Source organism: Ranitomeya variabilis, chromosome 8 (assembly GCF_051348905.1).
Source record: "Ranitomeya variabilis isolate aRanVar5 chromosome 8, aRanVar5.hap1, whole genome shotgun sequence".
Classification (NCBI taxonomy): Eukaryota; Metazoa; Chordata; class Amphibia; order Anura; family Dendrobatidae; genus Ranitomeya; species Ranitomeya variabilis.
Window position 1 is genome coordinate 33,589,374 of NC_135239.1, and position 25,424 is coordinate 33,614,797.

A 25,424-nucleotide genomic window follows, 5' to 3' on the forward strand; every position below is an offset into this window, starting at 1 on the left:
TTCCTTTGATTTTAATTAATCACCCAATGATGTCAATGGGCACTTTGCAATGTGCTTTGGCGCTAGATTTACTTTATGATCTAGACGTAGATTATCCAAAATGGTCAGTCCCTTTAATTATGATTTTGTGAACAAAGAATTGATATAAAAAGCATTTTGTAGTGTTCTATGAGCTCTTCACACAATCCTCCACTCCACTCATTGTCTACGGGACTGCCGGAAATTGCCGATCTCTGGCAGTCTCATAATGAGCAGACCAGATCGCTCCATTTAAAGGGGTACGTCAGAGTCCTGATTCTTAAACTGGTGGGGTTCCCCAAGGTATTGTATGAATCAGTGGTAACGATGCCAAAGGCAATTTATACTCACAGTGTCCTCCACATCTCCAGATTTCCAGCCTTTTAATAGCATTTTGGATGGAGGAACCTGAAGCTCATTTTCTAGGATTTGTTTTATATCTCCTGGAAAAAAACACAAAATTTTAAAATAGTAAAAAAAAAAAAATAAATAAAAAAGATATGTAATGTGAGCCATAACCAAAAAATGCATACAGGAAACATCTGCCTGGATTGATCTGTCCTTCTTATATCCATGGCCATTTACTAGAATGGCAGTCATGTAATACGACGTCTCCCTGCAGCGACCAATGAGTTGCAATGAATGAGATAACCCATATAAAAAAAATCATCATCTCTTATCAGTCAAGAAAAATGTTAATTTTTAAAAAGAAATTCGGTCTCAGAAAAAGATTTTAAAAAAAGAAAGTTACAAATTCCCTGTTAGAAGGAGCTTGCTGACAGATTCTCCGTTATTTCATTCTGCAGCTAGGGATGTTCAGAGAAACAAAGAGCTTGCAAAAGTCAAACAATGCAACAATTTAAATAATTTTTGCACAATCCTACTTTTTCCCAGCTCTTTGTCTCTTTGCACATCCCCAGCAGAGACGACAGGTTCCCTTGACGTGAAAGAAAAAAATTACCCCGGAGTCTCCATCCTTTAATGTCACTCACACGTTTGTTATAATGTACTAATGCAAACACAAAAGAGATCCACCCTACAACTAGTAAAAGTTAACAAAAAAAAAATAAAAAATTAACCCTTCCCTTGCCAGAAACGTCAACTAGGAGTTTTTCAAAAATGTTTTTTCTCCCACGGGGATAAGCTGCTTCCCGGCCCGGACTATGCCGTCCACATGTAGTTATTGGCGTGTGCGCAGACTTTTGTTAAAAGGGGGAACATTTTTCTCTATAATTATTGCAAATGCCTTATTTGGGGCAAAGGGTCGTTTTTTCCATTGGGTTTCATTTAACATTTTGCAGCGGTTGCCTTTTATAGCCTCTGTGTTGAACAGTCTATTGAGTTAACTAAGAATCCATCAGTCAGCGCAATATGACGGTTAGACAGGAGAAATGTCCGACGTGCGGACAGAAATAGTATCCCAGCAGCATATTATTGCTAAATGCTCATAGCAGGTACATTACTTCAATGAGCCAATTTCAAGGGGCCAGAGTGAAAAGGAATGAAACGCCGTGCCTCCCAGAACCATACGCTGTCTTGCTCACACTTCATCCCCGTAGGGGTCTAAGAGGTATGGCTCTTCATTCCTTTTCAATCTGGACATACTCCCTGGAAGAAGCGCGAGTGAACCGGCGTAGGGGTCTGGGAGGCACAGCTCTTCATTCCTTTTCAATCTGGATATACCCCCTGGAAGAAGCTTGTGCGAAACTGTGTAGGGGTCTGGGAGGCACAGCTCTTCATTCCTTTTCAATCTGGACATACCCCCTGGAAGAAACGTGAGTGAAACGGTGTAGGGGTCGGGGAGGCATGGCTCTTCATTCCTTTTCACACTGGACATAACCCTGGAAGAAGCTTGTGCGAAACGATGTAGGGGTCTGGGAGGCACAGCTCTTCATTCCTTTTTACTCTGGACATACCCCTGGAAGAAGCGTGAGTGAAACGGTGTAGGGGTCTGGGAGGAACGGCTCTTCATTCCTTTTCAATCTGGACATACCCCTGGAAGAAGCGTGAGTGAAACGGTGTAGGGGTTTGGGAGGCACGGCTCTCCATTCCTTTTCACTCTGGACATAACCATGGAAGAAGCTTGTGCGAAACGATGTAGGGGTCTGGGAGGCACGGCTCTTCATTCCTTTTCACTCTGGACATAACCCTGGAAGAAGGGTGAGTGAAACGGTGTAGGGGTCTGGGAGGCATGGCTCTTCATTCCTTTTCACTCTGGACATAACCCTGGAAGAAGCTTGTGCGAAACGGTGTAGGGGTCTTGGAAGCACAGCTCTTCATTCCTTTTCACACTGGTCCCTTGATATTGACTCTTTGAGGTAATGTATCCGCTATGAGCATTTAGCAATAATATGCTGCTGGGATACTATTTCTGTCCTCACATCGGGGGGGGGCGGGGGGGGGGGGGGGGGGAGATTGCTTCGCTTGACGCTTACAGTGATTAATGCGCTTTAATTTTAAGTATTGAAAAGGCAACATTATTCCGATTCTAACAGAACAGTTTATTCTGGGTTTGACTGACCATTACTGAACCTATTTTGTGACAGGGCCTTTTATACTTCTGTATACTAGCACATGCACTTTATTATCATTACCCTTCTTAATTCCCTTCTACTCTTTAACCACTATGTGTCTATGATTTCATAATACCCAATGTAATCATATGAATCTCAGCAGATTAATGTCCATATATTAATGGATCAGATGTAACCTGGCTCCATTATATGGCTCCCGCTACTGGAGCTTTGTTCCCACTCGGTTTTCTTCATGTTTTTTGTAATGTCTATTGTACTAACAAAAACTTATTTTAATCTAGCTAGAATCTCTTTTACCCTGAGGCATAACATTGGGCTGCTAAGGATTGTGTGTGTATACATGCCTATTGGAGAGTGTCTAGCACCTAATTCCTATAGTCAGGACATGTGTGAGTCAATTCCAAGTCGAGTCTGCAAAAAAAATTAATGAAAACCAACTGCAAAAATTATTCTCAGCTCGAAATACATGCAACTAAGTAAAAAAAAAAAAAAAGAACTATAATAAATAATAATAATAAATTACTGGCAACTAAGCAAAAAAATAAAAATTTTATATAAAAAATATTTTATTATATATTTAGTGTATAATATTGTTATTTATGCATTTTATTTATTATAAATAGTTGCCAGTATTATTATTATATATTATACAACATAATAAAATAATTAAAAAAACAGTTGTCCACATTATTATTTTTGTATGTCCCCTTCTCCGCTCGGACACACCAACACATACAACATAGGAGGGATCATAAAGCGCTAAACAGATGGTGTATGGGGAAACCTTACCAACAGTGCAGCTGTCTTCAAGAACCACATCCGCCGTTTTATCTCTATACTCCACTTTGAAGTCCAACATACGGGAAAGTCGCTCCACAACCTGCCGGCTTGGAATTACTGGGCGAAAGGCCGAGCCAGAGGATGTAGAGGAGGAAGCAATGGAGGCGGAGGTGTTGGGCAAAGAGGAAGGACCAAACACAGGATTCTGGATCGTTTCCGAGCTGTATTCACTGAAATTATAAAGAGAGATTACAAATGAAACGCAAAAAACGCTGCAGTCACAGCCGCCATCTTTTCTGCTACTCGCCTTCTCATCTGCACCAGAGTAACATGCACCCAAATCATTAAAAGGCACGTGTGTCTTAATACATCTGGTGCATCTTCGGGTTTTACTTGCACCAGAAAATAAAAAAAATTATGAGGTAGTGGTGCTTCCTGTTCTCTCCGCTTTACTCTGCTCACTTTTTTGCCAGTTTTTAAAGCAAGAGGGATACAAAAAAGTTGCAAATTTCAGAACAAAAGTGGAATGACTCCCCCACTAGGCCTAATACTAGACTCCGACATCTTATTGAGCCCATGGATGGGGGATCCTGTGTTATCTACTGTATATAGAGGTGTTATCAGTCATTGTACAGGAGGTGGTGAGCTGTGACATCATTTATTGTGAATGGTGCATCCTGTGTTATCTACTGTATATAGAGGTGTTATCAGTCATTGTACAGGAGGAGATGAGCTGTGACATCACCTATTGTGAATGGTGGATCCTGTGTTATCTACTGTATATAGAGGTGTTATCAGTCATTGTACAGGAGGAGGAGGTGAGCTGTGACATCACCTATTGTGAATGGTGCATCCTGTGTTTTTTACTGTATATAGAGGTGCTATCAGTCATTATACAGGAGGAGGAGGTGAGCTGTGATAACACCTATTGTGAATGGTGGATCCTTAAGACTCATTCTCTTTAAGAAAATATGAACTGATCTACAATGTGGGAATAACCGAACCATGAACCCTGTAGCGGTTTATATGTATATACGTCACCAAATACACTGGTAATAATTGGTGACGTTGTCAGGATACTCCCTGCCATCTGCTGTAGGGCCATTTGCCATGTTGCCGGCACTTTCTTGTGAATAACAGTCATCTGTAGACACAACAGGCACATACCTGCAGGCAGTATGATCATATGGTACTTACCTCTGTAAAATGCCATTTTCTTGTGGTATGACGCCGTTTATTGCTGCCTGTTAGAAAAAAGAAAGTAAAAATGTCTCAGTACAGCCAGAAAAGTGTAAAGAGTCAGTCCTATGTAACAAGTGAGCCTACGATCACCTCCAGTGATCGTAGAGATGTAGCCAGGAGTTATCATTACATATTAGTGACCTCCATCCAAGACTACGAGGACCCGTATGGACATGACGGAGAATCTTCCTGCTTAGGGGCCTGTGACATCTCTCGCTCACACCGCATTTGTCCCCTACAACAAAACGATAATCACTTAAAGGGGTTTTCTGGTTTCTGAAAACCCCTGTACCCAGTCGTAGCTAGTTTAAAAAAAAACAAAAAAAACACTGCTTCACTTCCCCCTCCCCTGGTCCAGCACCACTAGTCCTGGAGTCTGTTATTACATAGTAACATAGTTGACAGCGCTGCAGCCAATCAGCCGAGTTGATAACACAAGCCAGTCTATCTATGTGCTGTAGATGCAGCACAATCTATGTGCTGTCAGTGCTGCAGACAATAAAAGACCCCATGAGAAACAGCAGAGACACAGTGCTGGACCTGGGGAGGTCAAGTAAAGAAAAGCCTAACTAGGAAAAATAAAAATTAAAAAATCAGAATAACATTCTAGAATGATCCTCTAATTAGAGGGGTCCAAACTGCAGGGTAATGAGAGCATCCAAGCCCCAATGTCTGACGTCTGTGCCCAGAACAGAAGACTTAAGAGGGTCCTGTTTAGCCCAATTCAAATACATGGGACAACCTTAATTAACCAGGAAAAAAAAAAAAAAAAACAGTATGGGTGGGGTCCACAAATCAGCACCCCACCTATAAAGAATTGGTCATCATCCAGTCATTACCTAGAGATCAGTCTTCACACTGCCTTCAATGGCAAAAAACGATCTAAATGAATACAGACCCCTCTAATCCATAGTAACCATTCACCCTGGGAAAGTGGAAGGGTCATGAGTATTACAATCCGTCCACGGGTCCAGAAGAAGCTGTCTAGGTACACAGTGAGTGGGGATCTGTGTGACCACATACCCACACGGAAACACCCCCGAAAAGTCTGAAAAAGTTTAGTGACTATCTGTATAGAAGCAGAGAAACTTAGCACAGGGGATGGCTTTTTTTTCTAGATTTAGGAAGTTTGTAGAAGTTAGGTCAAGTTCATACACCAAGAATTCCTTTATTTTATTTTGATTGTTATTTTTATTATTTATTACAAAAGATTACAATAAATAAATGAGTTTCTCATATTGAGTGAACTGCAATACTGGCAAAAACCACAAGAGGGCAGAAGGGAGCCATCACATTACCTATTAACCAGTGAAGTCACAGCAGGAATTATAAATCCTACAACGCTCCGTTACTCCAGGGCAATGCATGTAAGAGCGCACGTCTGAAATACTCATGGGGCGAGGAGATGCCGACTCATATAAGGTAGCATTGCAATATGAAATGGAGTTCCCCTTTAACTTACTAATGAAAGTCAGTGGAATGGTTCCAGAAATTGTGTTATTGAGCATATACGTAAAATGACGCAATGTGCAAACAAATCTGCACCGCACAGAATGGAGCCAAATAAAAAATATATACCGTATGCTCTGAAAAACTCAGGGCCCCATGCATTGTTGCATTTGAATCTTTTTATTTTATTTTTGGTGCTCTTCATTTGCACCTTAGTCTTCCAATTGTGTCTTATGTAAAGTCTATTTTATGTGTTCGCCTTTTTTTTTTTCTTTTAATCTTCGTTATTGTGAACAGGATTTGGTTTTCTCAGATGTTTTTGGATGATTCAACTTTATATTAAAAAAAAAAAAAGTTGCTGAAACTTTTTGCACAATTGTACGCCGTATTTTTTTGCTTTTATTCCCTGCAAATCTTGTGACATTTTAGAGGAACCTAACTTTTGCTGGAAAAAAAAGTCAACAAAATCCACAAGATATATATTTAAAAAAAAAAAAAAAAAAAAAGAGAGAGAGAAAGCTAAGTTACTTAGAAAAAAGAAATGGAACTGATGAATTGGGGCCCAGGAGTGTAAACACACTTGCCCATTTTCAATAATGCAAAATTCAGGAAGATGGGGGGGGGGGGGGGGAAGGGGTTTACAAAAAATATTTGGCAAAGCAAATCTAGCCCAAAAGTCCAGGCCCCTTGTCCATGATAACTAAGGTGCCTCAATTAGCGGCACCATCCCTGATAAGGGGCACCCAAATGGCAAAGTGCCCCTTTAGCCAATGCTGCGGGCAAGGTGTGAACGATGCCGATCTGCAAGATCGAGTGCAGGTTAGGAGAAAGCGTGGTGGTTCGGCAACTCCTTTATCCTTATGGCCCCTAAGAGCATACTTGTACCATGATGTAGCCCCCCAGCGGTGAATGATTTAGGGGCATATTGGCTACCCCTGTGTATGGCTGCAACTTCCCACGCTACCAATGCAGCTGAACGCTGGACTGGAGCCTTATCCTCCCCCTTTACGAATATCGAAAAGGCCTTAGAATAAAAAGTCACTAAATCCATGTGTAGCCGAGGAGATCTGAGATCCACCATGTAATGTGAATATTACAATTCCGAGGCAATGTTCAAAAGTTGAGAATTCTGCAGCATAAAACACAAAGTAAATGGAGTTTTGAAAATCCTATTCACAAATTTTTTTGAGAAAACAAATGAATGAAAATAGAAGCATGGAGCGGATCTGAAGCCTTCAGCGAGCTCGATATTGTGCGGATTTTCACTGCTTTGTGATGGATTGTGGTGAAATCCGCGGTGAAGCAGCTCACGCTCCTGTAACGTCGGGGCGGCGATCACTCGCCTCGCACACATCATATAAAGCCTCCATGGCCAAGGAGGCCGAACGATGACTCCGCAGTCCTGGCCTCGGTTTTTTTAATGTTCCGCTCTTTCTTGGCGATCTTGCAAAGAAAACAGAGCAGGAGGGGGAGCTCAGACTCGACTTTCTCCAAAATGCTGAGATTTCCATAAATAAATCTCAGGAGTTGAACTTTGAAATTTGTAGGAAACCGGACAGTTTCCTGTGACTCGAGAGCTGAACATACAACAACTGCATGAATGTGCACAGGGACGTATCGGATGTATGTACATGTTCATAGAGCGGAGGTCTGCATCCTGCGGAGGAACTACAGCTACCAGAATGACTGGGCTACAACACCTGGAGAACCACAGTTTGGCCCGGTTTTTGGTTTGTAGCTCCTATGCAGACCAATGTGTTCGGACTATATATTTACAGATCAATGGGGGTCCGACCGCTGGGACCCGCACCAATTGGCAGAACGGGGAATGTCAGCTCTGATGCCTGAACACCGATGAAGTAGTGCCTCCCTGATAAAGTGCAGACCCCACATGGGGAGCTGCCACCACTACATTTAATCCCTCATTGGGGTCTCAGAGTTTAGAACTCCAAAGAGAAGGCGTTAATTTGTAAAAGGTGGGGAAAAAAGGTCACTGTCAAAAGGATTTAGCTCCAGGTAATTGGAGGACTCTGCGCCATTTTTTCTGCAACCTTTAATAAGGGGGTAAAGGGTCCAGAGAAGGTCTCTATTCTATGGGTGAAGGAGCGAAAACTCAGAGGTGCACAAGACGCCCCAGCAATGCGTCCGTCCACATCTCACACGACTGACAGCACCGGGCACGCGCTGCACGCCGAGCTCACTTACAAACCCTTTCACGCCCCGATCACGTGTCGCACAACCACCTGGGGCCCCGGGAGATTTCCCAGTGAATCGTTTCTGACATTATCTCCCCTCCGATTACCGATTACACACAGAACTGAAATATTAAAGGGACAGCTACAGAAAGTAACCGGAGCGAGGGGGAGCGGAAGCAATCACTAATTAGCTGTGAACGGGGCTCCGGCAGCTGTAAAATCAGGATTACAATTAGTATTCGGTGTTACAAAACTCGAGAGCATAGAAAAGGACACCAGACTAGCCTAATCCCTGTACACCATGGAGAACCCCGTGCTGGGAAATTGGCGGTATAGCATGTACATTTCTGCAATGTACAGGTAGGATTTACTAAAATCTCACGCACCCTGCTGCTCCTGCAATATACTGGGCCTGAAAATGCAGGTGGACTATTCACACACATGCCTCATATATAAAAAGGGCCTTGAAGGGGTTGTCCGAGCATCTAATATTAATGACTGGGCTTAGGATAGGTCATCAATATCAGGACAAGAGGGTCTGACACCCGGGACCCCAGCAATCAGCTGGGAAGAGAAGAAAAGTGTAGCTGCTAGGGGTAAGTATAAAAGTATGAAAAGATGTGGACAACCCATTTAGCCCTTTCCGGACATCTGCCATCCATGTACGTGACAGGGCAGATGCAGGTGTATGGAGCGGGCTCAGGAGCTGAGAACGGTCCACACCCAGCTAGCACCTACTGCTGACAGCAGCTACCGGACCCAGCTCTAATCACTGCTGTTTAACCCCATAAATTAATTCTAGCATTTCAATATATAGTCCAAGAGATCAAAACTATTGTAGGTTTAAATCCCACAGAAGAAATTAAATAAGAAAAGTAATTAAAAAAAAAAGTTATATATAATATATAAATATTATTAAAAAAAAATTATGTATGTATTGTATGTATGTATATATGTATATATGTATATATGTATATATGTATATATGTATATATGTATATATGTATATATGTATATATGTATATATGTATATATATATGTATATATATATGTATATATGTATGTATGTGTGTATGTATGTGTGTATGTATGTATGTGTGTATGTATGTGTGTATGTATGTATGTATGTATGTATGTATGTATGTATGTATGTATGTATGTGTGTGTATATATATATATATGTATATATATATATATATATATGTATATATATATATATATATATATATATATATATATATATATATATAATCTCCTGATTGGGGAAAATAATATGTATCACCACATTCGCAAACGTTCCGGTCTAGAAAAATATTAAAGGATTTTATTCAAAAGAAAAAGTAAATAGAACAAAAAAGATAAAAGAAAATAAAATCGAAACACCAGAATTGCCATTTGTTCAGTCGGCCCACCTCACACAAAAATGCAGTGAAAAGCAATCAAGACCCCATATGTCCTCCGAAATGGTACCAATGGTTAAGTGACGTTCTCTTGTTTATTTTTTTAAACAACCAACAAAACAAATTAATACAAATTCAGTATAAGCGTAATACTGGGCATTTTAGTGTATAAGCTTTTTCGCATGCTCATTTTTATTTTATTTTATTTTTTTTATGGACGGAGGAACATGATTTAGTTTGTTGCATTTGGCAGACCTAACTGAAGTGAATGAGTCCACGAAAGGTGAGAGGAAAAAAAATGATTTTGTTTCGTTATGTTCTTCACTTTTATTTTTAAAACACTGAAAAATATTTTGTTTTTTTGGTTTGTTTTTTACAGCGCTGGGCTACATTCACATTGTACATTCAGATTTTTTGTCCGGCCTTGGGGTACAAGTTTGAAGACACTGCAGACTTGTGAATCCTCACAGTGAGCACTATGTGCGCTATCAGGATTCTCCGGTGCATGACTAAGTATGCGACTTCCATACATGTGGTCACATGCCGACTAGAAGGGCACAGCCTTGCTCAATACAAGTGAAATGAGAGATGCTGGATGTCTAGTTGAAATGTGGCCGGAAGTATGTAAATCACAAACTTGGGGTCACACGCTTGCCAGTTCACTGTGAGGATTCACAATTCTGCAGACTTGTACCCCAAGGCCTGACAACTTCTTTAATGAAATTCGATTTTAGTGCGCTCAGATTTAACTAGGAAACTCCATTTTGCATCATATTTTTGCGCTGAAAATTGAATTTGCCTTATAATGACCGGAGGCCGCTATAGACCGCAGCATTTTCTGCTGAGCGGTATTTTACAGCCAACTCCAGCTGTGGAAGGCTTGGACGTAACTCCTGGGCCAGCGCCATCCTGGAGACATTTTCTGCCGCAGGAAGTAACGCCCCACCATGACGTATATATAAGTCCTTAACACGGGGGGGGGAGGGATGAAATCTGCAGCATATTGATGATCCCACTGCATGAAGATGGGGTATACATTATCTGGAGATTGTCAGGGGATTCTGTAGTGCTTAATCCAAGCCAGAATCCTGAATGTGTGAATACGGCCAAATTAAATAAATAAATAAATAAATGGCAGAACAAAAGAATTACTAATATTTCAGATACAAAAACAAACAAACAAACTGGAAATAAATGGAAGAAAGAATAAACTTACTAGTAAGTCCCAGTTGTTCTGTTCGAGCAGTGTGATCGCCTCATCGATGTTCTCAATGCCGGTGCAAGCCTGGGGAGGAGAAGAGCACACAAAGGGTTACAGCGCGGCCGGCTCTCTGGTTTCAGGCTGGCAGCAGCGCCCGGACTCGTATCGGTGTCACCTCCTCTATGGGCTAAACTAATGTTTTACCAAACTCTGAACTACACATGAACTTTCTCCTAACCAGCACCAGCGAGCAGCGGACACCGTGCGCATGGAACACAGGAAACATTGCCACACTCCTGTATCTAATAAGTCAACATAGGGGCTTCTATAAACCTCACTCATTGCAAAATAAAGAAAGTGTTGCAGTATGCTGAATACAGGCTGGTAAGAAAAGAGAGAACAAGTATGGGGAACACACTGCATGGCCTTAAAGGGCTATTTTTTATTATTAAACGGCTTTCCCGATTTTGGGAAAACCTCTTCTTCGGCTACAGATTTTATTTTATTTTTAAACAAAAACTGTGCTTTGCTCACTGTCCCCAGGTCCAGCACACAGTCTCTGCAGATGCTCGCGGTCTCAGTTATTGTCTGCCGCCAGTCACTGAGCTCAGCAGTTCTGCACAAGCCACTGTGCTCATAGATTGCCGACACAATAACAGACTCAGAGAAGCGGCAGAGACGCACTGCTGGACCCGGGCAGAGTGAGTAAACACTGATTTATTTATTTATTTTTTAAACAAGGGATTTTCTGAAACTTATCAATGTTATCAACTATTTAAAAGGGTCTGATCTCTGCGAGCCCCATTGATCTGGAGTATATGAATCTAAAATGCCCCGGTAGCAATGGGACAGCTACCAACTGTCAAGTGAAGCATTCGGCTATTTCCAGTAGACCCACAGAGAATGAATTGAGTGTCCCATTTAAAAGGGGCACTTTGTTCTGGAGATCAATGGGGGTCTTGGCAAACCCCACTCATTTGCAAATTATTACCTGTCCTTTATATAGGTGATTATTTTCAGGGATTTATTTTTAAAGTCTGCTCCTCATCTCTTTTCTGCACATTTTCAGCCTTTACAAGGCTGTGTTTTTGGGATCGGTCAGGGCCCAACCCGTACCCCTGTGAATAGGAGATCATTTGAACCCTTTATTGGAAACCACGTGCTACTTATCTGGCACACCATAGAATTTATTGAATGCAGTAAGATCAGATTCTCTTTTTCCCTTGTAGATCCAGCTCCAGGGATGATCCAAATACTCATTTATAGCACATCACAGAACCCCCTTATGTCTCCTTCTCAATCCCCCATTAATTAAGAGATCTGATATTTATTTGCTTACATGCGAAATGAAGAATAAAGCTTTCAAGGTTTGTTCACAAGGCTCAAATACGGAGCAGATTTCCCCCCCCCCCAACACATCTCATCCATGAGCTACAGAGGAAATCCGCAGCAGAAATTCACAGGAATGGATTTGAAATCTGAAACATGTCGATCTCTGCTGTTGAGGTCGCGCTTTGCAAATGTTCAAAGGTTGAAATTCACAGCAACTCCACAACTAAATCTGCAGGAAACTACCAAGTCATGTGGACGTACCCTTAAGGATATGTGCACACTGAGCATTTGCAGCAGATTCTTCAGCTAAACCCAAGTGTTGGCTGGGAAGAAAAACGTAAGCGTAAAATACGTGGGTTTTTTTTTTTTTTTTTTTTTTTTTAAACACTTTCTTGGGTCAAAAATGCTGCAAAAACCACTTTAGTGGTTCAAATCTGCATGGAAAAAAATAAGCAGTGTGTGGATTAGGTTCCAGAAATCTCATTCACTTTGCTAGGACAGTAAAAGGGGGGAAATAAAAAAAAAAAAAAAACATCAAATATGCAGTGTGTGAACAAGCCCTTATGGGGGCATGGGCCTCCTGCCTATAAGGCCTCTGTGCAGCTGTACATATAGTAAGTTCACTCCTGTTTGCCTCCCACTTTGGGCTATGTATAAGCTTCTGTGAGATTATCCACAGCGCCTCTCCTGTGACAATCATTGACTGCAGTTACCCTTCCTCACCACATGGGGGAGACATGCACAACAGTCACGGAGCAGCAGTAATTTATGGTCTATAGAAGTCATAATCATCACCAACCATGGAGCGCTCGTCCTATGTGACCGCAAGAGAGTGCGCGACAGAGTGAGCCTTCATGACAGCTCGGACTGAGGGGCAACTTTACTTCTATGACCATATTAAAGGGGTCTTTACACACACTAGCCATTCCTTAACCCTTTGAAAACCTGAATTTTTCTTTTATATATCCATGTTTTAAAAAGCCATAACTTTTATTTTTTCCCACTGCCATTTTTTTTTTTCAATGGCTTCATTTAATTTTCCATCCAAAACATGGTGAAAACATCAAAAAGATATATAGAGGGTAAAAATGACATGTTAAACTTCATTGGGGAGAATTATAAAATAAATAAATTTAAAAAAAACAAAAACACACAACATAAAGTTTGCTTTGCTATTTTCTGAAACATCTAACATCTTTTTCAGTTGATGGATCTGTGCGGCCACTTTTTTTTGTGAGACGAGCTGTACTTTTTATTGGTACTATTTTGGGGTACGGTACTTAAAAAAAAAAAAAAAAAAAAAATAGATGTCACCAGGTAAAATTATTTTTTTGGCTCATTTTCATGGCTGCTATCTAAACTAATTCAGATAGTGGCAGTCAAAGTTGGGCACATCGAGGGTCCGCAGTGTACGGAGAAGGCTCAGTTTTTCCACCAGTCCTATACAGACTCCCCACAAAAAGGACGTTTTTAACATCATTTTGTTGGAAAGGGTTAAATATCAAGATAAATATATATGTATATACACACACACACACGCTTAAAGCTAGGTTAACCCCTTTACCCCCAAGGGTGGTTTGCACGTTAATGACCGGGCCAATTTTTACAATTCTGACCACTGTCCCTTTATGAGGTTATAACTCTGGAACGCTTCAACGGATCCTGGTGATTCTGACACTGTTTTCTCGTGACATATTGTACTTCATGATAGTGGTAAAATTTATTTGATATTACCTGCGTTTATTTGTGAAAAAAACGGAAATTTGGCAAAAATTTTGAAAATTTCGCAATTTTCCAACTTTGAATTTTTATACAATTAAATCACAGAGATATGTCACACAAAATACTTAATAGGTAACATTTCCCACATGTCTACTTTACATCAGCACAATTTTGGAACCAAAATTTTTTTTCGTTAGGGAGTTATAAGGGTTAAAAGTTGACCAGCAATTTCTCATTATTACAACACCATTTTTTTTTTTTAGGGACAACATCTCATTTGAAGTCATTTTGAGGGGTCTATATGATGGAAAATACCCAAGTGTGACACCATTCTAAAAACTGCACCCCTGAAGGTGCTCAAAACTACATTCAAGAAGTCTATTAACCCTTCAGGTGTTTCACAGGAATTTTTGGAATGTTTAAATAAAAATGAACATTTAACTTTTTTACACAAAAAATTTACTTCAGCTCCAATTTGTTTTATTTTACCAATGGTAACAGGAGAAAATGGACCCCAAACGTTGTTGTACAATTTGTCCTGAGTACGCCGATACCCCATATGTGGGGGTAAACCACTGTTTGGGCGCATGGCAGAGCTCGGAAGCGAAGGAGCGCCATTTGACTTTTCAATGCAAAATTGACTGGAATTCAGATGGGACACCATGTTGCGTTTGGAGAGCCCCTGATGTGCCTAAACATTGAAACCCCCCACAAGTGACACCATTTTGGAAAGTATACCCCCTAAGGAAATTATCTAGATGTGTGGTGAGCACTTTGACCCACCAAGTGCTTCACAGAAGTTTATAATGCAGAGCCGTAAAAATAAAAAATCATATTTTTTCATAAAAATGATTTTTACGCCCCCAATTCTTTATTTTTCCAAGGGTAAGAGAAGAAATTGGACCCCAAAAGTTGTTGTACAATTTGTCCTGAGTACGCTGATACCCCATATGTGGGGGTAAACCACTGTTTGGGCGCATGGCAGAGCTCGGAAGGGAAGGAGCGCCATTTGACTTTTCAATGCAAAATTGACTGGAATTGAGATGGGACGCCATGTCGCGTTTGGAGAGCCACTGATGTGCCTAAACATTGAAACCCCCAACAAGTGACACCATTTTGGAAAGTAGACCCCCTAAGGAACTCATCTAGATGTGCTGTGAGAGCTTTGAACCCCCAAGTGTTTCACTACAGTTTATAACGCAGAGCCGTGAAAATAAAAACTCTTTCTTTTTCCCACAAAAATTATTTTTTAGCCCCCAGTTTTGTATTTTCCCAAGGGTAACAGGAGAAATTGGACCCCAAAAGTTGTTGTCCAATGTGTCCTGAGTACGCTGATACCCCATATGTTGAGGTAAACCCCTGTTTGGGCGCATGGGAGAGCTCGGAAGGGAAGGAGCACTGTTTTACTTTTTCAACGCAGAATTGGCTGGAATTCAGATTGGACGCAATGTCGCATTTGGAGAGCCCCTGATGTGCCTAAATAGTCGAAACCCCCCAATTCTAACTGAAACCCTAATCCAAACACACCCCTAACCCTAATCTCAACTGTAACCCTAACCACACCCCTAACCCTAATCCCAACCCTATTCCCAACCGTAAATGTAATCCAAACCCTAACCCTAACTTTAGCCCCAACCCTAACTTTAGCCCTAACCCTAACCCTAATGGGAAAATGGAAATAAATACATTTTTTTTCATTTTTTCATTTTTCGTAACTAAGGGGGTGATGAAGGGGGGTTCTGATTTACTATTTATAGCGCGTTTTCTAGCGGATTTTTGATTGGCAGCTGTCACACACTAAAAGACGCTTTTTATTGCAAAAAATGTTTTTTTGCGTTACCACATTTTGAGTGGTATAATTTTTCCATATTTTGGTCCACAGAGTCATGTGAGGTCTTGTTTTTTGTGGGACGAGTTGACGTTTTTATTGGTAACATTTTCGGGCACGTGACATTTTTTGATCGCTTTTTATTCCGATTTTTGTGAGGCAGAATGACCAAGGACCAGCTATTCATGAATTTCTTTTTTTGGGGGGGGGGGCGTTTATACCGTTCTGCGTTTGGTAAAATGTATAAAGCAGTTTTATTCTTCGGGTCAGTACGATTACAGCGATACCTCATTTATATCTTTTTTTATGTTTTGGCGCTTTTATACGATAAAAACTATTTTATAGAAAAAATAATTATTTTTGCATCGCTTTCTGATGATGATGCTGTATGGCGGCTCGTTTTTTGCGGGACAAGATGACATTTTCAGCGGTACCACGGTTATTTATTTCCGTCTGTTTGATTGCGTGCTATTCCACTTTTTGTTCGGCGGTATGATAATAAAGCATTGTTTTTTGCCTTTTTTTTTTTTTACGGTGTTCACTGAAGGGGTTAACTAGTGGGACAGTTTTATAGGTCGGGTCGTTACGGACTCGGCGATACTAAATATGTGTACTTTTATTGTTTTATGTAGCTAAAGGAAAATATTTATTGGAACAATATATTTTTTTATTATTATTATTTATTTAGGAATTTTTTATTTTTTTTAACATGTCATTTTTTTTTATTTTTTTTTACATTTTTACTTTGCCCCAGGGGGGGCATCACAGTAAAGTGACAGATCGCCAATCTGACACTTTGCTGTGCACTGTGTCAGATCGGCGATCTGACGTGCACAGAAGGGAGGCTTCCCGGCGCATGCTCTGAGCAGGCGCTGTGACGTCACCTCCCAGCAGGACCCGGATGCAGCCCCGCGGCCATTTTGGATCGGGGGCTTGCAGGGAGGAGACGCTCGGTACAAGTTGAGCACATCGCCTTGTACCGATCGTCTCAGGGAAGCATGCAGGGTGCCCCCTCCCTGCGCGATGCTTCCCTGTACCGCCGGAACACTGCGATCATGTTTGATCGCAGTGTTGCCAGGGGCGGTCTGATCGCGCTGGACGTACTATTCCGTCCTTGGGAAGTAGGGCCCTCCCCACATGGACGGAATAGTACGTCCGATGGCAGAAAGGGGTTAAAATATCATCAACAAGTTAATTTGAAGTTCTTCAATACAAAAAGTGAATCTCATATTATATAGTCATTACAAACGAGAGTGATCTATTTCACGTGTTTATTTCTGTTAATGTTGATGATTATGGCTTACAGACAATGAAAACCCAAAAGTCATTATCTCAGTAAATTAGAATTATTAACAGAAAACACCTGCAAAGGCTTCCTAAGCGTTTATAAAAGGTTCTTTAGTCTGTTTCAGTAGCTCCACAATCATGGGGAAGACTGCTGACCTGACAGATGTCCAGAAGGCAGTCACTGACACACTCCACAAGGAGGGTAAGCCACAAACGGTGATTGCTAAAGAAGCCGGCTGTTCACAGAGGGCTGTATCCAAGCATATTAATGGAAAGTTGAGTGGAAGGAAAAAGTGTGGTAGAAAAAGGTGCACAAGTAACCGGGATAACCGCAGCCGTGAAAGGATTGTTAAGAAAAGGCCATTCAAAAATTTTGGGGAGATTCACAAGGAGTGGACTGCTGCTGGAGTCATTGCTTCAAGAGCCACCACACACAGATGTATCTAGGACATGGGCTACAAGTGTCGCATTCTTTGTGTCAGCCACTCATGGCCAATAGACAACGCCAGAAGCGTCTTACCTGGGCCAAGGAGAAAAAGAACTGGACTGTTGTCAGTGGTCCAAGGTGTTTTCAGATGAAAGTAAATTTTGCATTTCATTAGGAAATCAAGGTCCCAGAGTCTGGAGGAAGAGTGGAGAGGCCACAATCCAAGGTGCTGGAGGTCTAGTGTGAAGTTTCCACAATCATTGTCAGCGCAACCGTCTACCAGGAAATTTTAGACCACTTCATGCTTCCCTCTGGCGACAAGCTTTTTGGAGATGGAAATGTCATTCTCCAGCAGGACTTGGCACCTGTCCACACTGCCAAAAGTACCAATACCTGGTTTACAAACAACAGTATCACTGTGCTTGATTGGCAGCAAACTCGCCTGACCTTATCCCCGTAGAGAATCTCAAGAGGAAGATGAGAGACACCAGACCCAACAATGCAGACGAGCAGAAGGCTGCTATCAAAGCAACCTGGGCTTCCATAACACCTCAGCAGTGCCACAGGCTGATCGCTGTCATGTTCCCAATGGCAGGGAATTAAACACATAACACGGGCAAAAACAGGACGAGCTCTAGGGTGATGGAACCTGAGCTGACCGCGATCCTGAACCTCAACACTCAACTAACAGCAGCCGGGGAACGTTCCTGGGGGGACTCTAGACGTCTCGCGCCAGCCGGAGATCTAGCTACCCCTATCAGAAGAATCACAGACCTATCTTGCCTCCAGAGAAATATTCCCACAGAAATAGCAGCCCCCCACATATAATGACGGTGAAATGAGAGGAAGGCACAAACGTAGTAATGAAAACAGATTCAGCAAAATGAGGCCCGCTTAAGCTAGATAGCAGAGGATACAAAAAGGTGAACTGCGCGGTCAGCTTAAAACCCTTCAAAATACCATCCTGAAATTACTTGAACTCATGCGCCAACTCATGGCACATGAGTGGTAATTTCAGCCCACTAGAGCAACCAGCAGCAGAGAATTACATATCTGCAAGCTGGACTAAAAACATGAAAGCAAACATGAAACAGGGAAATCCAGACTTAGCTTGTCTTGAAGGCCTAGGAGCAGGTAGCAAAGGTAACAGAGACACACTGATACATTGATAGCCGGCAAGGGAGTCACAGGAAAGCCAGGTTAAATAGGAAACACCCAGCCTCTGATGGACAGGTGGAAACCAGAGACCGCAACCCACCAAAGTCACCCAGTACCAGTTGTAACCACCAGAGGGAGCCCAAAAACAGAATCCACAACAGTACCCCCCCCTTAAGGAGGGGTCACCGAACCCTCACGAGAACCCCCAGGGCGATCAGGATGAGCTCTATGGAAGGCGCGGACCAAATCAGTCGCATGAACATCAGAGGCGACCACCCAGGAATTATCCTCCTGACCATAACCCTTCCACTTAACCAAATACTGGAGTTTACGTCTGGAAACACGAGAATCCAAGATCTTCTCAACAACATACTCCAATTCTCCCTCCACCAGCACCAGAGCAGGAGGCTCAACCGAAGGAACAACGGGCACCTCATACCTCCGCAATAACGACCGATGGAACACATTATGAATAGCAAACGATGCTGGGAGATCCAAACGAAAAGATACAGGGTTAAGAATCTCCAAGATCTTATAAGGACCGATGAACCGAGGCTTGAACTTAGGAGAAGAGACCTTCATAGGGACAAAACGAGAAGACAACCACACCAAGTCCCCAACAAGAAGTCGGGGACCCACGCGGCGACGGCGATTAGCAAACTGCTGAGTCTTCTCCTGAGACAACTTCAAATTGTCCACCACCTGATTCCAAATCTGATGTAGCCTGTCCACCACCACGTCCACTCCAGGACAATCCGAAGGCTCCACCTGACCAGAGGAAAAACGAGGATGAAACCCCGAATTACAAAAGAAAGGAGAAACCAAAGTAGCAGAACTAGCCCGATTATGAAGGGCAAATTCGGCCAGTGGCAAAAAGGCAACCCAGTCATCTTGATCAGCAGAAACAAAACACCTTAAATAAGTTTCCAAGGTCTGATTAGTTCGCTCCGTCTGGCCATTCGTCTGAGGATGGAATGCAGACGAGAAAGACAAATCAATGCCCATCTTAGCACAAAACGTCCGCCAAAATCTAGACACAAACTGGGATCCCCTGTCAGAAACGATATTCTCCGGAATCCCATGCAAACGAACCACGTTCTGAAAAAATAAAGGGACCAACTCAGAGGAGGAAGGCAACTTAGGCAAGGGTACCAAATGAACCATCTTAGAAAAGCGGTCACACACAACCCAGATAACGGACATTTTCTGTGAGACAGGGAGATCTGAAATAAAATCCATGGAAATGTGCGTCCAAGGCCTCTTCGGGATAGGCAAGGATAACAACAACAACCCACTGGCCCGAGAACAGCAAGGCTTAGCCCGAGCACACACTTCACAAGACTGCACAAAGGTGCGCACATCCCTTGACAAGGAAGGCCACCAAAAAGACCTGGCCACCAAGTCTCTAGTACCAAATATTCCAGGATGACCAGCCAACACAGAAGAATGGACCTCGGAGATGACTCTACTGGTCCAATCATCCGGAACAAACAGTCTTTCTGGTGGACAACGATCAGGTTTATCCGCCTGAAACTCCTGCAATGCACGTCGCAAGTCTGGGGAGACGGCGGACAATATTACCCCATCCCTAAGGATACCAGTAGGCCCAGAGTCTCCAGGAGAGTCAGGCACAAAACTCCTGGAAAGAGCATCTGCCTTCACATTCTTTGAACCTGGCAGGTATGAAACCACAAAATTGAAACGAGAAAAAAACAACGACCAACGAGCCTGTCTAGGATTCAGACGCCTGGCAGACTCAAGGTAAATCAGATTTTTGTGATCAGTCAAGACCACCACACGATGTCTAGCACCCTCAAGCCAATGACGCCACTCCTCAAATGCCCACTTCATGGCCAAAAGCTCCCGATTACCCACATCATAATTGCGCTCGGCGGGCGAGAATTTTCTAGAAAAGAACGCACATGGCTTCATCACCGAGCCATCGGAACTTCTCTGTGACAAAACCGCCCCCGCTCCAATCTCGGAAGCATCAACCTCAACCTGAAAAGGAAGTGAAACATCTGGTTGACATAACACAGGAGCAGAAGAAAACCGGCGCTTAAGTTCCTGAAAGGCCTCCACAGCCGTAGGAGACCAATTAGCAACATCAGCACCCTTTTTAGTCAAATCAGTCAAAGGTTTAACAACACTGGAAAAATTAGTAATGAACCGACGATAAAAATTAGCAAAACCCAAGAACTTCTGAAGACTCTTAACAGATGTAGGTTGTGTCCAGTCACAAATCGCCTGAACCTTGACGGGATCCATCTCAATAGTAGAAGGAGAAAAAATGTACCCCAAAAAAGAAATCTTCTGGACTCCGAAGAGACATTTTGAGCCCTTCACAAACAGAGAATTGGCCCGCAGGACTTGAAATACCTTCCTGACCTGTAGAACATGAGACTCCCAGTCATCAGAAAACACCAAAATATCATCCAAATACACAATCATAAACTTATCCAGATATTCACGGAAAATATTGTACATAAAGGACTGAAAGACTGAAGGAGCATTAGAAAGTCCAAAAGGCATTACCAAATACTCAAAATGGCCCTCAGGCGTATTAAATGCAGTTTTCCACTCATCACCCTGCTTTATCCGCACAAGATTATACGCACCGCGAAGATCTATCTTAGTGAACCACCTAGCCCCCTTAATGCGAGCAAACAAATCAGTCAATAATGGCAATGGATACTGATATTTGACTGTAATCTTATTCAGAAGGCGATAATCTATACAAGGCCTCAGGGAGCCATCTTTTTTAGCCACGAAAAAAAAACCTGCTCCCAGAGGGGACAAAGATGGACGAATATGTCCCTTTTCCAAGGACTCCTTAATATACCGTAATTCCGCATAGCAGTATGCTCTGGCACTGACAGATTAAATAAACGACCCTTAGGGAACTTACTGCCAGGAATTAATTCTATAGCACAGTCACAATCCCTATGAGGAGGGAGCGAATTGAGCTTAGGCTCCTCAAAAACATCCCGATAGTCAGACAAAAACGCAGGGACCTCAGAAGGAGTAGATGAAGCGATTGAAATCAGAGGTGCATCATCATGAACCCCCTGACATCCCCAGCTTAACACAGACATTGTTTTCCAATCCAGGACTGGATTATGAGTTTGTAACCATGGCAGACCAAGCACTAGTACATCATGTAAATTATACAGTACAAGGAAGCGAATCACCTCCTGATGAACGGGAGTCATGCGCATGGTCACTTGTGTCCAGTACTGCGGTTTATTCATAGCCAATGGTGTAGAGTCAATTCCCTTCAAAGGAATAGGAACTTCCAGAGGCTCCAGACTAAAACCGCAGCGTTTGGCAAATGACCAATCCATAAGACTCAGGGCAGCGCCTGAATCCACATAGGCATCGACGGAAATGGATGACAGTGAACAAATCAGAGTTACAGACAAAATGAACTTAGACTGCAGAGTACTAATGGCAAAAGATTTATCAACCTTTTTTGTGCGTTTAGAGCATGCTGATATAACATGAGCTGAATCACCACAATAAAAACACAATCCATTTTTCCGCCTATAATTTTGCCGTTCACTTCTGGACTGAATTCTATCACATTGCATAGTCTCAGGTGCCTGTTCAGAAGACACCGTCAACTGGTGCACAGGTTTGCGCTCCCGTAAACGCCGATCAATCTGAATGGCCATAGCCATAGACTCATTCAGACCTGTAGGCGCAGGGAACCCCACCATAATATCCTTAATGGCCTCAGAAAGACCATCTCTGAAGTTTGCAGCCAGGGGGCACTCATTCCACTGAGTAAGCACCGACCATTTCCGAAATTTTTGACAATATACTTCCGCTTCATCATGCCCCTGAGAGAGGGCTAATAAAGCCTTTTCAGCCTGAATCTCCAGGTTAGGTTCCTCATAGAGCAATCCCAGTGCCAGAAAAAACACATCCACACTGAGCAATGCAGGATCCCCTGGTGCCAATGCAAATGCCCAATTCTGAGGGTCGCCCCGCAGGAAAGATATTACAATCTTGACCTGCTGAACAGGGTCTCCAGAGGAGCGAGATTTCAAAGAAAGAAACAATTTGCAATTGTTCCTGAAATTCAGGAAGGTAGATCTATCTCCAGAAAAAAACTCTGGAATAGGAATTCTAGGTTCAGACATAGGAGTGTGAACAACAAAATCCTGTATGTTTTGAACTTTTGCAGCAAGATTATTCAGGCTGGAAGCCAAACTCTGGACATCCATGTTAAACAGCTAAGGTCAGAGCCATTCAAGGGTTAAGAGGAGGTAAGAAGCAGCTAGACAGCAATTAAGGGCTAGGCAGCAAAACCCTGAGGGAAGAAAAAAAAAAAAAAAAAAAAAATTTCCCTTCAACACTTCTTTTTCTCCTGCTTCAGCCCAAACAATTAACACTTTGTGGGCCGGCTATACTGTCATGTTCCCAATGGCAGGGAATTAAACACATAACACGGGCAAAAACAGGACGAGCTCTAGGGTGATGGAACCTGAGCTGACCGCGATCCTGAACCTCAACACTCAACTAACAGCAGCCGGGGAACATTCCTGGGGGACTCTAGACGTCTCGCGCCAGCCGGAGATCTAGCTACCCCTATCAGAAGAATCACAGACCTATCTTGCCTCCAGAGAAATATTCCCACAGAAATAGCAGACCCCCACATATAATGACGGTGAAATGAGAGGAAGGCACAAACGTAGTAATGAAAACAGATTCAGCAAAATGAGGCCCGCTTAAGCTAGATAGCAGAGGATACAAAAGGTGAACTGCGCGGTCAGCTTAAAACCCTTCAAAATACCATCCTGAAATTACTTGAACTCATGCGCCAACTCATGGCACATGAGTGGTAATTTCAGCCCACTAGAGCAACCAGCAGCAGAGAATTACATATCTGCAAGCTGGACTAAAAACATGAAAGCAAACATGAAACAGGGAAATCCAGACTTAGCTTGTCTTGAAGGCCTAGGAGCAGGTAGCAAAGGTAACAGAGACACACTGATACATTGATAGCCGGCAAGGGAATGACAGGAAAGCCAGGTTAAATAGGAAACACCCAGCCTCTGATGGACAGGTGGAAACCAGAGACCGCAACCCACCAAAGTCACCCAGTACCAGTTGTAACCACCAGAGGGAGCCCAAAAACAGAATCCACAACAGATCGCCTCCATGCCACACCGCATTGATGCAGTAATTGATGCAAAAGGAGCCCCGACCAACTATTGAGTGCATTTACTGAACATACATTTCAGTAGGACAACATTTCGGATTTTAAAATCATTTTTCCAGCTGGTGTTATAAAGTATTCTAATTTACTGAGATAATGACTTCTGGATTTTCATTGGCTGTAAGCCATAATCATCAACATTAACAGAAATAAACATGCGAAATAGATCACTCTCTTTGTAATGACTCCTATATAATATGCGAGTTTCACTTTTTGTATTGAAGAACGAAAATAAATTAACTTTTTGATGATTTTCTAATTTACTGAGAAGCACTTGTATATTTTTATTTATTTATTTTTTATTTATAGCTTCCAGGTAACAGATGGCAGACAGACAGCATCTATCTTGTCATACTGCCTGAACACTTTCTTTCCGTCAGAGGTCACTGACTGCCTGCAGCGGTAACATGACGCTCCCAGCCGCATGCTAATGTCAGGAGACTGACAAAGGGTGAAATAGCGGCTGTTCGGAAGATGAGGGGGAGGGGGTGTTTTGTTTTTTTTGTTTTTTACTCAGAGCCCCTCAAAGGAGATAGAATGAGAATAAGCTGCATACTTAATAAATGGATATCTTAAACTGGATGAGGCAGGTGTACTTACTGTGAAAATCCATGTCACAATAGCTGCACAGGCTTGTATAAAAGTTTTCCACTTGCTAGTAAAATGAGCGTTTATACCGTCATTTTAAGTGTGGGATTCTGAAGTAAGTTCACCAGCCTCATCAGGCCCTAGAGATCTATCTATTGGGAAATTCTGGTGACATAGTTTTAAAGGATCATAACAAAAACTAAAATTACAGAGTGCTCAATCAGAGGCCATGATACACAGGAAATCTCTTGTAGGTCAGGTACAGCGTCTAAGTAATTACAGGACTGTAATGGAGCCGTACGGGGCCGGCGCACACAGACTCGCCCTGATTGTAAAAGGGTTAAGAATGGAAATTCACATTTAACACACATGGGCCATAGACATCTGTGACGGCAGGATCTCAGCTCTGGAGTCACAGTGAAAACCCAGCTGCCTGGAAAACCCCTTTAAACATCATGGGAAATATCCAGTATGAAGTCATTGTTTTATAAGGGGTTTGTAGCTATAATTTGACCATATTTCCAATAAAGCCAGAATTTTGTTTAGTATTTCAAAGCTCCCTGATCCACACGTCAGTGTTTGGTGGGTGCATGAGAAATCTATGCTGTACGGTGAACAGGCAGCTCCGATGGAAAGAGGACCGGCCGGCTATCCTGCCACGTGTGCTTACATTCTACATATTCTGGAGCAGCTTTTTTCTAAGACTTTATGTTCTACTGTTCCTCGGTTATTCCTCCTGGAAATATATACATAAATTGGCCAGGCCACATCAGACACAGGCACTGTGTAGGGACACAACCTATAGGGATGCCGAGTTGTTAGCCAATTCACACAATTCCAGGAGGAATAGCAGAGGAAGGGTAAAACCCAGAAATCGAAGAAAAGCTTCTCTGCCACCAATATTGTAAGACGCTATTAAGGCCATGTGCACACGTTCAGGTTTTTTCACGTTTTTTCGCGCTAAAAACGCTATAAAAACTCATTAAAAACGCATGCATTATGCATTCTATCATTTAGAATGCATTCTGCATGTTTTGTG

At 42.4% G+C, this 25,424-nt stretch overlaps 1 protein-coding gene across 1 annotated transcript in view; it reads right to left on the reverse strand.

The window, feature by feature from the left end:
* FAF1 (Fas associated factor 1) overlaps positions 1-25,424 on the reverse strand; it is a 188,509-nt gene that overhangs the window by 152,630 nt on the left and 10,455 nt on the right. Inside the window, exons 2-5 of the mRNA XM_077277215.1 lie at positions 10,835-10,903; positions 4,530-4,576; positions 3,342-3,562; positions 370-461 (exon numbers count right to left, since the gene is read on the reverse strand). Of these exons, the coding sequence (XP_077133330.1) occupies positions 370-461; positions 3,342-3,562; positions 4,530-4,576; positions 10,835-10,903 (429 nt within the window). The remainder of the gene's footprint in view (positions 1-369; positions 462-3,341; positions 3,563-4,529; positions 4,577-10,834; positions 10,904-25,424) is intronic.